The sequence below is a fragment of the Diabrotica virgifera genome, chromosome 3, assembly GCF_917563875.1.
Source record: "Diabrotica virgifera virgifera chromosome 3, PGI_DIABVI_V3a".
NCBI lineage: Eukaryota > Metazoa > Arthropoda > Insecta > Coleoptera > Chrysomelidae > Diabrotica > Diabrotica virgifera.
In genome coordinates, this window is record NC_065445.1 from 107,453,423 (window position 1) to 107,470,249 (window position 16,827).

General features: G+C 33.4%; 1 protein-coding gene across 1 annotated transcript in view; it reads right to left on the reverse strand.

Annotated features, from left to right (window-relative positions):
* LOC126882030 (trehalase-like) overlaps positions 1-16,827 on the reverse strand; it is an 86,871-nt gene that overhangs the window by 53,902 nt on the left and 16,142 nt on the right. The window contains exon 3 of the mRNA XM_050646804.1: positions 3,481-3,781. Within this exon, the coding sequence (XP_050502761.1) occupies positions 3,481-3,781 (301 nt within the window). The remainder of the gene's footprint in view (positions 1-3,480; positions 3,782-16,827) is intronic.

Consider the following 16,827-nt stretch of genomic DNA (forward strand, 5'->3'; position numbering starts at 1 on the left):
CCTGATTCCCAGAGACAAACAATTTTATAGTTATGTAAAATATATGTAAAGAAAATGGTTAAAGAATAATTTTCTCCAAGTCACCTACACTAGTGATCATACCATGAGGTTAAATAAAAAAATGTATCACAAATAAAAGAGATTAAAAAAAACATCAAAAAGACATTTGACAAGAAGGTTGTTTGTAAGTGGTAACAAAACAACTCTGTTGGGAGATATTGACAGTTTTCTTTGGTAATAATTTTGAAAAAACTACCTTTTCTTGTACCCGTCGATTTGGTACTTTTTGCTTGTTCTCTTCTGAAACTAGCAAGCAAACTATCATTTTTTTTTGCTTTTTCGGAAATACATACTACTTCTTCAGCTATCGAGATCCATGCATCATTTTTTTTTATTTTATTATAATATTGCTTATGTTTTGAAGTCCATAACATAGGATAGCGTTCATATAAATCAATCAGAGCTAAATATTTTTCTCTGTTCCATTCCATTTTTTTAGGTGCAGAACTAATCAAACTTCTTTCTTAATTAAATATTTCTTTCCACGGTTACCGACACTCCTCCGAAAATTATCGGCTCATTTTGATCGGCAGAATTTTGCTCTCGAACACGTAGTGACTAACGCAATTTTGTTACAGCGCGTTCTGTTCGTTCGGTTCGTTCGTACCTTTTCGTACAACAAAAATGCTTAAGGCCATCGGTACATAATTCGCAAATATTTTACGGCTATCCCTACTTTTTATGTCTTTACACGGCAAATTGCGTGTAGTAAAATTCACACTGGTATGGATATGTAAACATTATTAGGATGTCATTCTACTTGAAAATGTCATCATTAACTTAAAGATATGACTTTTGAATGTTCTTGGATAACTGTTATTTGTATAATTGCAAATTATTAATTCAGTTAATAAATGTGATAATTTTTCACTAACTATGTATTCAGTGATTGTAATAATTTATATGTACAACAAAAACTAATACTCAATCGAGAAAAGAGGAAAAGTGTTAAAGTGATTTTTTAATAATATATTGTTACTATGGAACGCTTACAATTTTGAACATCTCTAACAACAAAATACTTGGATCACAGAATATATTATTCTGATGTACCTATTCTCTGCTTGGATCTTCCACAAATAATACACAATAAATAACTTTTTATTAAGATTAAAAAGGGTTCAAGGCAGGTTTTGTTTATATTCGATTCAGAGTTGGACTACCATCTCCATATAGCAACTATTTCAGCATCCTTATGCATCATCAGTGAAGTTTATGCAGTCACAACTCTGAAGGGAATATAAACATTCTGCCCCTTTTAAGGCAAACCATCGCGATGCAATGAACCCACCTTTTGAGACGCAATCCAGCGACATCTCTCGTATTACGAGGAAAACAACGAAAAGCCCCAGATATAAAGTTTACTGCTTTTTAAACAATTAGAATAATTGAAATAAAAATATAATAAACAATATTTTAAATCTAAGACTTTTCGTTAATAAACTGCTTTCTGGCTGCATCCCATATCTCCGGATTTTACAATATATAATCACGTAGAGACGACGAAAATAGGAGAAAGCAAATAAAGGACACTTAGGCCACGCATTTACCTTCTCTTCGTCTAGGAAAAGGACCGAAAGACAGTTTCTAAATACTCAAAAACTGAGTAAAATGAAAAATATTAAAAAGGGTTCAAGGCAGGTTTTGTTTATATTCGATTCAGAGTTGGACTACCATCTCCATATAGCAACTATTTCAGCATCCTTATGCATCATCAGTGATGATTGTTTAAAAATCTAGTCTAAAGTCTAAAAATCAATTGTCTAATTGTTTAAAAAGTAGTAAACTTTGTATCTGGCGATTTTCGTTGTTTTCCTCGTAATACGAGAGATGTCGCTGGATTGCGTCTCAAAAAGTGGGTTCATTGCATCGCGATGGTTTGCCTTAAAAGGGGCAGAATGTTTATATTCCCTTCAGAGTTGTGACTGCATAAACTTCACTGATGATGCATAAGGATGCTGAAATAGTTACTATATGGAGATGGTAGTCCAACTCTGAATCGAATATAAACAGAACCTGCCTTGAAACCTTTTTAATCTTTTTCATTTTACTCAGTTTTTGAGTATTTAGAAACTGTCTTTCGGTCCTTTTCCTAGACGAAGAGAAGGTAAATGCGTGGCCTAAGTGTCCTCTATTTGCTTTCTCCTATTTTCGTCGTCTCTACGTGATTATATATTGTAAGATCCGGAGATATGGGATGCAGCCAGAAAGCAGTTTATTAACGAAAAGTCTTAGATTTAAAATATTGTTTATTATATTTTTATTTCAATTATTCTAATTGTTTAAAAAGTAGTAAACTTTGTATCTGGGGCTTTTCGTTGTTTTCCTCGTAATACGAGAGATGTCGCTGGATTGCGTCTCAAAAGGTGGGTTCATTGCATCGCGATGGTTTGCCTTAAAAGGGGCAGAATATTTATATTCCCTTCAGAGTTGTGACTGCATAAACTTCACTGACGATGCATAAGGATGCTGAAATAGTTGCTATATGGAGATGGTAGTCCAACTCTGAATCGAGTATAAACAAAACCTGCCTTGAACCCTTTTTAATCTTTTTCATTTTACTCAGTTTTTGAGTATTTAGAAACTGTCTTTCGGTCCTTTTCCTAGACGAAGAGAAGGTAAATGCGTGGCCTAAGTGTCCTCTATTTGCTTTCTCCTATTTTCGTCGTCTCTACGTGATGATATATTGTAAAATCCGGAGATATGGGATGCAGCCAGAAAGCAGTTTATTAACGAAAAAACTTTTTATTAAGTTCACGTCTTAAATCAATTATTTATCAAATTCACTATCAATATTATTTAATCAACAACTCAAAATATTCCCGATGCCATGTCAAATATTTAAAATTGTCACTGATTGTCACTGTCTGACTGATAATGCTGACAATATTCTATTCGACTGAGTGCGTTGTAAGACTAAGATAGATTTGGAAAATATAACCACGGACATTGTGTTCATTTTTTTCGAATCTTGAAAAAACCAATAAATATTTTTGAAAAATTTAAACGCAAAATGAAAGATTAAATTATTACCGAGGGCCGAAAGTCCCTAGAATAAATAAAAAGTTTCTTTTGAATGAGATATTTGAAATTAAAAATCACACTAAATTTTCTCTTAGTTTTTCACCTCTGTAACTTATTAAAATAAACATTATAGAAGTTCTTAGGGACTTTCGGCACTCACTAATAACGTAATCTTTCATTCCGCGTTTAAATTTTTCAAAAATACTTATTAGTTTTCTCAGGATTCGAAAAAAAAAACAATCCCCATTTGAATAGCATTGCAGCCGAAAATACGTACCCATCCCCTTAAGTCAGTACTCACCTTTAAGGTGCGTTTAGACAGATTCTTTTAAAATAGTAGCCTAGTAGGAAGAATTCGATTAAATGAATATGTTCTTACATGTTTCATATATTTACCCTTTGTTCCTCTGTTTTTAAGGCTGCACACGTTTCTATGTCTTCTAAATATGATTCAGGTCTAGGCGTATCACTTAGTGAATTATAATGTGCGAGTTGATATTCCTTTCCATCTTTCTCTATTTCAACAAGCCTATTATCTAACCAGAATTGTAATTCTCGATCCAAGGTGGCCACGTTATGTCTTATAAACTCGAAGTCTTTAGAGAATTTTACATAGTCGTCCACCATAAGACTCAAGAGTGGAGGTTGTGATCTATTTAAATAATACACCCTACCTCCATTAGGAATAAAACCATACCTACAAAGATTTTAAAAAACTTAACATCGAAGTAAAAACTCCTTTTAAACTAAAAAAATTTAAAAATCCAAATGGATTACATAAATGTTCAGAACGAACGTTTTTGGATTTGTCAGTCCATCTTCAGTGAACTTCATAGGTACTTGCCAAGTAGCCCCAGAACTCAGAACCAAATAGTGGTTGGATTAAATTTATTAGTTACATTATAAAATTATTGTAAAAATTAAACGACACTTATAGCTTATAGCCGATGAAAGCGGATAACTCTCTGGGAACACAATGTCCCCTTCTCGAAAAGGAAGTTACATGTATGTTTTAGTCTGCGTGAGTCTGCCAACATCTGATAATGATGAAATATGTGGATAATGATGGATTGGTAAAGTGTGCGTGTATACTAGAGACAAGACGATTTTGCGAAAGTTATCAAAATAGTTTAGATGTATTTCAAATTAACTTTTTAGATCTATACTTTTATAAATGGTTGAGGTTTCTTGAGTTTCTTCAGTTTCTTGATAACTGGTTTCCTGAGGGATACAATCTGGCGGAATAAATATACGAGCATTGAAAGCAAAGTCCACATTTATAAGACATGTGTTAGACTCGTACTGACATACGCAGCTGAGACAAGGGCCGAGACAACAAAGACCAAACAAATAATGAGAACAACAGAGATGAAAACCCTAAGATCCATAAGAGGTATCACACTCAGAGATAGAATACGACACGAAGACACATTGACAAAGCTAGGCGTTCAAGACGTAGTGAGATGGATAAGAGCACGGCGACGCATGTGAAGAGACCACGTAGATCGGATGGACCGTGAACATATGGCGAAATTGGCGAAGACACAGAAGCCCAACACCAAGCGACCCATAGGAAGACCCAAAAAATGATGGTACGAGAGCTGGAGCTCCAGATCGCAGCAGAGACTATAACAGAAGAAACAGGACATAGTCCTATTAAAAGAATAAGAAAAAGACTTTTATACATCAGAAAAACTATCATGAATACCAGTCTTAAAGATAAGTAAAATTAAGAGCGTGAACTGAGGATGTATTTATTTATTATTAGTTTAAATGAATAGAGAACTTGCATAAAATTTTAAATTCGAAAAAAATGTTATAAATCACAGCAGAACATAATTTAAAGTTGAACACAATTATAAAGATAAAAAAGTTGTTTTTGTGTTCCGTTTGGCCCCTAATAGTCTAAGAGCTAGTGAACCCTCCGACTAACGGTCGTCCTGTAAGGCTAAAAATTTTTCTAGTGATAATTCATAGCACACCAAGGCTAAAAATCATGACCTGGCAGGCCTCAGCGGTGCACGTGTATTTACCAGGTGAATCGAAAAGTGCAAATTTAGGGGGTAAAATAAACTTTCTCCTGTAAGGTTTAAATTTAAGTATGTGTTTGAGTAAGTCATTTAGAAGAACTGTGTACAATGACAGGCGATTCTGAAGAGCATAAGACCTTGCCAGGCGAGGGGAAAGATTAGGGGTTTTTCCTAAAATTATTCTTTTTGCATCGAACAATTTTTTTTTAGGTTTTTTGAATCTTTTCAAACAGAAAACGTCTTTAGTGATTTTTCTCTTAAGTTAATAGTTTTTGTTATATGAGCGATTGAAAATATTGAAAATTGAGAAATTGGCCATTTTTAACCCTAAATCGGACATTTATCTAAAAATTTAAATATTGCCAAGGTACGTAGATATTCTTTAAACATTGATTGATGAAATCCCGAAGAGTTTTTTGCAATAAAATATCGAAAACCCCTTTGTTTTTTTAATTGCTAATCAAGCAGGTGCGACACTGTAGTATAAGTGAGGACGTTTGAGTTTGCATAAATTAATTATCTCGAGAATGGGAAAATTTCAAGAGAAATCCTCAGACAGGTCGATTTTTATTTTTAAATTAGGACTTTTTGGCATATATATAATACTAGTGACGTCATCCATCTGGGCGTGATGACGTAATCGATGATTTTTTTAAATAAGAGTAGGGTTGTGTGATAGCTCATTTGAAAGGTTATTTAATTCTCTATTCAGTAATATTAACAATAACATAATTATTTATACAGGGTGTACAAAAAAAATTTTTCTTCTATTTGTCAAATTTAATCCAAGTTAATTTAATAAAAAAAAATTTTTGTACACCCTGTATAAAAAATTATGTTAATGTTTATATTAATGAATAGAAAATTCAATAACCTTTCAAATGAGCTATCACACAACCCCTACTCTCATTTAAAAAATCATCGATTACGTCATCACACTCAGGTGGATGACGTCACTAGTATTATATATATGCCAAAAAGTCCTAATTTAAAAATAAAAATCGACCTGTTTGAGGATTTCTCTTAAAATTTGCCCATTCTCGAGATAATTAATTTATGCAAACTCAAACGTCCTCACTTATACTACAGTGTCGCACCTGCTTGATTAGCAATTAAAAAAACAAAGGGGTTTTCGATATTTTATTGCAAAAAACTCTTCGGGATTTCATCAATCAATGTTTAAAGAATATCTACGTATCTTGACAATATTGAAATTTTTAGATAAATGTCCGATTTAGGGTTAAAAATGGCCGATTTCGCAATTTTCAAAATTTACAATCGCTTATATAACAAAAACTATTAACTTAAGAGAAAAATCACTAAAGAAGTTTTCTGTTTGGAATGATTCAAAAAACCTAAAAAAAAATTGTTCGATGCAAAAAGAATAATTTTAGGAAAAACCCCTAATCTTTTCCCTCGCCTGGCAAGGTCTTATGCTCTTCAGAATCGCCTGTCATTCTACACATTTCTTCTGAATGACTTACTCAAAGACATACTTAAATTTAAACCTTACAGGAGAAAGTTTATTTTACCCCCTAAATTTGCACTTTTCGATTCACCTGGTAGATACACGTGCACCACTGAGGCCTGCCAGGTCATGGTTTTTAGCCTTGGTGTGCTATGAATTATCACTAGAAAAATTTTTAGCCTTACAGGACGACCGTTAGTCGGAGGGTTCACTAGCTCTTAGACTATAAAGACGATTCTAAATTCAAATTAAAGCAGCTATCCCAAAACGCCTCGTGACGTCATAAGGTTAATGTTTACATTCTTCACCAACAAAGTAAACAAAAATGTATATAATTTTAAATTAGACATTATAGACGTCAGTAGAAAATACAGTTATGTGACGTCACAAGTGTTTTTGATCGTTTGAACTATTCATAGAAAGGTAAAGTTTTCAATCCTAATAGGAAAATTAATAATATTGAAAAATATTAAAAATATTACTAAAAATTTTTAAATTGAAAACGTATTGGTCCATTTCCCTGGTAACACCTCCAAGGCTTCTAAAATTTGCAAGCCAGATGGATGCTGCAGTGAAGACAAAGGGAGGGAATTCTAAAAAGTTGCAATTCACAACCCCCGTCTGCAACTTGATAAAGTTCCAACGGAAAATGGACCTAGTTACTCTATAGGAGTAATACTAATATAACATAAAATAAAAATGTATACCATTTTTATTCAGTTGCAATGCGAAGGCAAGACAATCTTATTTTTCACTTAGAACAGGGAGTGCAGTCCAGCACTCTGAATCGACGATTTTCGACTCTTATTGGAGTCATCATCGGAGAGGCGTAGGCCTGCTGCTCTCTGCTCGAAGTGACCAAACCTTGAAAGTTTATCCCTACATTGCAACTGACGTGTATGGATTAGGTGACTAGCGTCATCTGGCAATTGAAAGGTAAAGTTTTCAATCCTAATAGCAACATTAATAATATTGAAAAATATTAAAAATATTACTAAAATATTTTAAAATTGAAAACGTATTGGTCCATTTCCCTGGTAACACCTCCAAGGCGTTACCTTCTAGGCAATTCTAAAATTTGCAAGCCAGATGGATGCTGCAGTGAAGACAAAGGGAGGGAATTCTAAAAAGTTGCAATTCACAACCCCCGTCTGCAGCTTGGTAAAGTTCCAACGGAAAATGAACCTGGTTACTCTATAGGAGTAATACTAATATAAACTAAAATAAAAATGTATACCATTTTTATTCAGTTGCAATGCGAAGGCCTACGCTTCTCTGATGATGACTCCAATAAGAGTCGCAAATCGTCGATTCAGAGTGCTGGACTGCGCTCCGTATTCTAAGTGAGGAATAAGATTGTTTTGCCTTCGCATAGCAACTGAATAAAAATGGTATACATTTTTATTTTAGTTTATTCATAGAAAACTTGTACTTTTACAAAATGGTTTTATTTTACATAGTAAACCTTTTTCCTTCAAAAACTGTATCAAACCCCAATCTCAACAACCTGGTATATATTATTAGAATGACATACGATAAATGTCATTAGAATATAAATATTTTTCCCTTATTTCGCGACGATGAGCTGGCCAAATACCCAAGTAGGTAGAGGCCAATAAACTAAAGAAGGAGAAGAAGAATATACCTAAAAATAACCATAAATATAGCCATATAGTAAAACTATTGTGACGTCACGGGTCGTCTGAACTGTTTTAAATCCCAAAAGATTTTAAATTAGAATGTATAAGTTATTATGAGTTTTGAAGCGTGAAATTTTGGAATTCTCATTTTTAAACAGAACTGAACATTATTATGTAATAAAAAACGCTGGACGGAAGGGCCGCTCGAGAACTTTATCGTACCGATTTATTATCGTTATCGTATTAAATACTTACATTCTATAAAAATAGCAAAGTTACTCGTTATTTTAATATTTTAGAAACACCTTGTATACTTGAAAATATTTTATGGTTCTACGCATCATTAATTCCTGCATTTGAGAAAATGTTCGATGCCATATTTCGGGGACACACTATAGATGTATAGATTATTGCATAAATCAATAGACTATTATAGTCATACTTTCATTTCAAATTGGTTCATTTTTCTGAGAAGTTAATAGTTTACAATATTTGCATTTTACTCTATTTCTATTACGCCAGTCAATGCGCGAGATTAAGAACAATATATTACCTCCGAATTCTATCGTACTGTATGGATTTTAATGAAATTTTGGGAGTAGCCCAATCTCCTGATTCTAAGTCTATCCTATATACTATGGCGCTTTTATCATGGGGGCGGTTACCACCACTTCTCGGGGGTGGAACATTTTTATTTTCGAATTACATGGAGAAAAAGGAAGATTTTTAAGAAAATTTAAAAATGCATTCTATAATTTGATCACATTTTTTACAAAAACCATTCATTTTAAACCCGTTTAACTTTTTGAAAGTAGAAAAAACACTATATTAAAAGGTATTGCAGAAGAAAAACAATGCATTTAAATTCTGGTGGATGAGGGGTTAAATGTGTGTACTTTTCATTTCTCCTTAAAGTACATTAGTCATATATTTTTTTGCACCATATCTCGCTTAGTTTGAATGTAACCGGCATTTAATGGTGCTCGTTTTAAAGGCCTTTTCAAACACTACAAAAGGCGTTGGTAGCATTATACACCTAAAACCTACCGTTCCTCTGTTATTTCAAGTTGAATACACCAATTCGAGCATGCACCAAAAAACAAACTCTTTTCACCTACCATATCTCTTTTTGTATTATAAATAGAACATTTACGAAGGAACGAAACTCTTTGTTATTTATAATCTAAAAAATGTTTTATGTAGTGTTTTTAGTTCGATGCATAGTTTTTAAGGTATTCACAAAAAACCGTCCGAAAAGGTGTCATTTTTCAATGAAAATTGCCAATTTTCAACTACGCATAACTCAAAAAGTATTGAGTTCTCAAAAAAAAGTATGGACCAGTTTTTGCCTAGAAATAGGTTCTCTAGCTACTTCCGTGCTTATTTTGACCAACAAATTTTCCACCCCCTTGAAGGGGTGGGAACCGCCCGAAGATAAAAGCGCCATAGTATATAGGGTAGATTTTGTTTCTTGAGCTATTTCCTACTTACTGTGAAAATATCAAGTACATTGATATAGTAGGATGGAATTCGGAGCCAAATACCCTCATTGACTGCCCTATAATAATGCTCTGCTATGATCGCGTGAGAGAGGATACACACAAGATTATAGCAAAATTTCTATTTACTGTCACTTTTTGAGTTTTTGAGCTACAGCAACAAGTTTTATGTCATTGGAAAGGTAATTTTGCATTATTTCAAAATATGTAAAAATATGCAGGGCGTATTTAAAAAAATTAACCGGATTCAACCGGAAGCCATATTTTGGGTAAAATTTATTGTTATAATACACAATAAAGTACCATATATATCTGCAAAATTTCAAATTTTAATTTCTATTATAAAGGAAGTTACAGGCACTCGAATATTTTTTATAAAAAATTCATAATTCCCCTCCTATGGGAAATTAAGAAATCTGACTATGCCATTCAATTTACCTATAGGATATCAAAACTATATAAAAAAAATAGACAAATTCCTTTCATCCATTTTTGAGAAAATCTAGTTCAAAATTATGTCATATTTTGACCCCTTAAATATAGGCAACCCATAACTTTTTCTGAAAAACGATAATATTCTTTTTATAGCCCCATCTTTGGCTATATAACGACTTTTTCAAATTAAACTTATCTTAAACAAGTTTTTAGATAGGTAGGGAAATGTGTCGGGTAGGCGGTCGGCCATGTTGGCCGCCATTTTGAATTTGAAAATGTCAAATTCCGTATTTCTATTTACCTATCGATGAGCTAACTTTGAGTTAAATTTCATTCGTTTCGGTAAAAATTTGCAAAAATGGTCCCTAAATAACCCCCCTATTTCGGCCCCCCTTTGAGAGGTTTTTTTAAAAGCTTAGTTTCTCTACAAAATTCTCCTAAACTTACTCATACCGAATTTCATCGAAATCGGTCCAGTAGTTTTTGCTGGGCCGTGGCGACATACGTACATACGTACGTGCATACTTCCGACATGTTTTTTTTTATTTGCTTTTTAGACTCAGGGGGACTCAAAACGTCGAAAAAAAGTGAAATCTGAAAAAATTTTTTTTGCATGATCCTATAACTTTATTTATTATACTACGTATTTAGTCCGATAAAGTAATATTATACTCTACTACGTATTTAGTACGATAAAGTAAAAATATGCAATTTCCCTATACATTTTTCCTAGATACAGAGACGTCAATTGCGACGTATCTGCATGTCTGGTTGATTGCGATAAAGCATTTGATCGAGTGCAGCACGCCAAGATTATGCAAATACTAAAAGAGGCAGGAATTATCAATCAAGATCTGCAAATAATTAGAAACCTTTACTGGAATCAGACCGCAAATCTCAGAGTTGAAGGTGAACAGTGAACACACCGAATATGTGAAGACCATGCGTGGAGTGAGGCAAGCTGTATTTTGTCTACTTTAATCTTCAATCTCTACTCTGAAAGAGTGAAAGAATATTTATAGAAATGTAAAGACTGAAATAATTTTTGTACACACTTATGAATACAGGTAAATAGGGAGAAGTGTACTTTTGAAGTGTGTAAATTAAATCATTCCTAGCTGAGCGGTTTCGGCTTATAAAGCCATCTTCAGAGCTATGGTCAAAAGGTTCAAAATACCACTATGAAGAGAGATGGATCCCATGTATGATATAAAAATACTTCTATTTTTGAAGATATTCTTCTTTAGGCGCGATTCGATTGAGGATAAAATTGTACATAAATCTGCGCGCCTGCGCACACAGACAGTATGTAGTTCCTTGCTAATCTTTCAAGATAGGTGTTTATGTATCTGTATCCGTGCAAATAAGTCATTAAGAGAATATATTAGTGTTTTTAGTAAATGTATTATTTATTATAATTTTGTGTTTTTGGATTCGTGTTTCTCTGTAGTAAAATAATAAAATATTTACACTATTTTTCGCCGTGTTGTAATTATATCCGAAACTTACATGTCAATTAGAAGGACCTCGCTGGTGTAGTTGCTAGGGCGTTAGCTCCGAGATTGGAATGACGCGGGTTTGAATTCTGGGCGATTCATATTTTTTTTATTTTTGGTTGTTTTAATAAAAATTTTTTGAAAGTGGTAGATAAGAAAGTTAGTTTAATTTTTAAATAAAATACAAATAACCTGTTAAGTATATTTTCTTCGTTGAAATTACCTATATAATAGAAGAATATCTTCTTACGTGCGTACAAAGTACACACACATTCTTTTTTTATGCAGTTTTTTAATTGATGGAAAAAATTGGAAAAAAACCTTGTCTGATTGTTGAAAAATGCTCAACTTAGCCATTGTTTTGAGGTCGGCAAAGTTAAAAACATCTATTACAACCACAAAGGACTTTCACACGAGAAATTACATTACATAAAACGAATATTTGATCATGGTAAGGTCAAGAAACCTTACCATCTTAATACTTACTAATCTTAATACTTAAAATCCCGTGGACTGGCGTAACAAATAAGGAGGTACTCAGAAGAATGAAGAAGAACGGAGAAGTACTGACCACCATCAAATCTCGGAAGTTACAATTTTTCGGACACATTATGCGAAATGAATCCAGATATGCCCTCCTACAAGCCATCCTGCAAGGAAAAATATTTGGAAAGCGGGGCCAGGAAGAAGAAGAACTTCCTGGTTGATGAATCTCAGAACCTGGTTGTACACAACATCTGTGCAGCTTTTCCGCGCTGCTGCAGATAAGGTTAAGACTACCACGATGATCGTCAACATTCGTCACTGATGAGCACATAAAGTAGAAGAACACATTTTTCCAAAGTCTAGTCATATTATACAGGGTGTCCAGAAACTCTACCGACAAACGAAGACAGGGGATTTTTCAGCTAATTTTAAGATAATTTAACCCAATTCACCTAGTCCGAAAATGCTTCCTAAGGGAGCTAGAGATCTTTGAAGATGGCGTCATGTAATTAGTTTTTCTTAAATAACTCCAGAACGCTTCTATTTAGAAAAACGAAAATTGGTATGCGTATTTACTTTCCAGAAATGAATCGATTCCATCCATTGTGAATTTCTATTACCGGTCATAGGCGTCCGCTTTGGGTAGGGCAACGGTTATTTTATCGCATAACTTTTTCATCTTTAACTTTTAAGCATTTTTGACACTGGATTATTAAATTGTGAGGTATTCTAGTACTAAAAGGTACTCTTACTTTAAGTCGGTAGGGTAGGACACACCGTTTTCTAGAAAAATCGATTTGAAACTTTTTCGTTTTTGGAATTTGAAAAAAATTGAAAAAAATTTTCAAAAAGAAACGATATATTTTACTAACTTAAAGCAAGAGTAACTTTTAGTACTCGAATACCTCATAATTTAATAATCTAGTGTCAAAAATGCTTAAAAATTAAGGACAAAAAAGTTACGCCATAAAATAACTGTTGACCTACCCAAAACGGACGCCTATGACCGGTACTAGAAATTCGCAATTAATGAAATCGATTAATCTCTGGAATATAAATTAATGAACCAGTTTTCGTCTTTCTAAATAGGTTTTTTTTGAATTTTTTTTTTAATTCAAAGAACAAAAAATTTTAAAATCGATTTTTCTAGCAAACGGTGTGTCCTACTGGCTTAAAACAAGAGTACCTTTTAGCACTAAAATACCTCAAAATTTAATAATGCAGTGTCAAAAATGCTTAAATATTAAAGACAAAAAAGTTATGCGATAAAATAACCGTTGCTCTGCCCAAAACGGACGCCTATGATCGGTACTAAAAATTCGTAATGGATGGAATAGATTTATCTCTAAAAGATAAATACGCGTACCAATTTTTGTTTTTCTAAATAGAAGCGTTCTGAAGGTATTTAAGAAAAACTCATTACAAGACGCCATCTTCAAAGAGCTCTAGCTCCCTTAGGAAGCATTTTCGGACTAAGTGAATAGGGTTAAATTGTCTTAGAATTATCTGAAGAATGTTCTGTCTTCGTTTGTCGGTAGAGTTCTGGACACCATGTATAATATACTCACGGACCAAAATATTGCAAATGCATGTGGAATGAATTTTTTTGTGCTGTTATCCTTAGCCTCCCTGGTATTATAGGAATAGGATTTCTTTTCCGAATGCGATGTTTTAAAGTATCACATAAATGCTATAATTGGATTTAAATCTGATCTGAGCTGTATACTGGCCAGTATAATTTTCAAATTGAAGCTCATCAAGGTAAGTATTCACTATGCTAGCGACATGAAGACGTGCATTAGCACAAATATGTCATATTCAATATGGCTTTCAAATGGCAAAACATGATCTTCTAATATGTTTTCAATGTAGGGGACAGGCTTTGTACCTTGGGCCAGCTTGTACCATGGACCACCCCATTTTCTTTTATTTTGCGCGCGAACTGTCAATGTTTCTTATCTAAATTTCTTCTACAATCGTCGTCTTTCTGTGGATAGTTGTTGAACGTGATTAGAAATCGTTTGCGGCTATCGTAAAAATATCGTGTTTTATTTCGTGAAAAGTAACTATTCATAGAATATAAAATTTTCTTTTCTAATTTTTGTGTTAACAGGTATCGTAAATTAAATCACAAGGTGTGTACGCCCCTACTAATAGGTAGTTAAAGAACATAGAGAGAAATATAACAAAACCGTTTTATTAGGTTAAATTCACATTTGTTTTCTTTTCGGCCGAGTCTTGTACTTTGGACCGTTATCACGTCTTGTACGTTGGACCGTACAAAATTAATGGGAAAAAAGAAGACATTTTATGTTGCAAGTAACTCCCGTAAGTCCCTACTTAACGGTCCAGTATCTGAAGAGAATTCTGAACAGCAGCAAATATTCTGGCTTAAGTGGTGAACAATTTGACATTGACATTGAAGATGTTTTGCTCAAACTTAAAGAACCAAGTCTGGCTGGTTTGTCTGAAAGGCAAAAAGGAGCACATGTGTTTGACTCACTTTGAGAGGTTAAATGTTGGATAACACAATTTTTTTATATATTTTTAAAGGTTTACGGGTGGTTCAACGTACAGGACTACGTGGTTCAAGGTACAGTAAGTACTGGTTTGTACCTTGGACCAAATTAGCTCTAATAAATAAAGTTCTAAAAAATGTGTTTGGTTTTGTTTTATTAAAATTACCTTTTAATATAGTACACTATGGTGTGTAAACTACAAGTTAGTCAAAAAATTTTTCCTTGAAATTTAAAAACTTAAAAATAATTGAGCTTTGAAAAAATCCGGTTCAAGGTACAAGCCTCTCCCCTATATATCAGTTGGCATTCGCCTAATCACCGTCACGTGTTTGGTATGTCCTTTAAAAGCAATACCACGCAATACCGATAGTAGTAGTGTTCGCGCAGTACAAATCGAGCATACCCAGAGTAAGTTCGGGATTAGTTTCCAATGCGCAGGCGTCAACGTAAACTTATCCTGGACATGCTCAGGATATTTCGCTCCGCGAACAATTTTCGGATTCGCAATGTAATGACGGGTTGCATACATTAAGGTTAGAGAAGGAAGCTTTTTGTTGTCTCTTTCTTATTTCGAAATAAATGTCAAAAAAATGCAAATGCAACAAATTTGTATGTCAACAAAGAGAAAAAGAAAAGAGAATAAAGGCAACAGGCAAAGGATTAACTTTCTATTCAATAATTCAATGCCTTTCTTAGAAGGTAGAAATTTGATTAGAGTCTTTCTTTATTATTTCCACAATATAATGTGGTTATTTCCACTCTGAAATCCAGCTTACATTTTTGTAGAGAGTAAGATTGTTGATATGTAGATATAAAAATTACCTTTAACTTCATGAGGGTTGAACATTATCTGAAGGAAGGAATAATTTAGTAAAACAATCATTTCCAATTTTGATATCAATGTATTGAATTTAATGGGTTGTGGCATTGTGTTGTGGTTTATTACACCACAAAAATAATGAAATATAACAAGACACAAGAAATAGTTTCAGAATAAGTTTGATGTATTGTTTATGTTTCATTATATTCAATAAGAGACTAATTTAACTCATAAATTAAACTGAAAAATAAACCACAAGAATATGTAGGTACTTGTAAGCTCATTTAGATAGAAGAAATTAAGTAAAAACAGAGTACAATTTATTGTAATACATACTACCGTAATAGATAATTATCGAATATCGAATGAAAATAATATTTGAAAAGGTACCTACTTATTTATAAACATACGAAATGGAAAACATTGACAAAAACAACTAAAAAAGCTTTAATATAAAAAATATTAAAATTTGTTTGAAGAATATTTAAATGACACAACACTTTACATAATTTCAAAACTTTAAAAACCAGAATCTACATCTACAAGTTGTTTAACAAAACAATATTTTAGGTTAAGAATTGGAAGGAGTAAGAACAGAATGTCAAGAAATTCTTCCCAAATATTTTGTGCGCCTGTGCGAACTTAAAATCCGAAACAAAATCCTCGAACGTCGAGAGCGTACCCCGGGCATGTTCAGGATCTTTTTTCTGTACTGCGCGAACACCGAATTAAAAATCCGGAGGGTGTTCAGAGGGAAAGATTTGGACTCCGCGAACGCCCAATTTTGTAATGCGCAGGCGTTCTCCCTCTGGGTATACCCAGGACGTACTGCGCGATCAAAGCTAGTATCTTCCCGTAGCGTAAATACGTCCAAGTTCGCGCATCGCATAACGTAACTGGAGACCGGAATTTGAATTCTTGTTAGCTTACAGTCCAGGCTGTATCGTCGCCCCCGTTAGGTAACATATTCCGATTCGATTTTGTTGCACAAACTCACTTAAAAAGAGTTCCTTATAACAAATATACAGAGTGCCGGGAGGTGCCGCGGTCGGAAAATTTTTTCACTTCAAAAAATCAATTTTTTCACTTCGTATTTTTTTTGCTTCTTTGGGTCATTATGAGCCAAAAAGGTCTCTTGTAATTTTTCTCTAAAATTGACTGTTGTTGAGTTATACTCGATTTAAAATTTGAAAAACGCAAAAATGGCCATTTTAAAGGCTTAATTACTCGGTTAAAAATTATTATTATGAAAGATAAAAAGTGACTGATTCAAAGTTGAAAGCCCCCCACCCCCCTACAGGATTCTGAAAAAATTTTGTCATTATTTTATTACTGAGATGTTATTTTTAA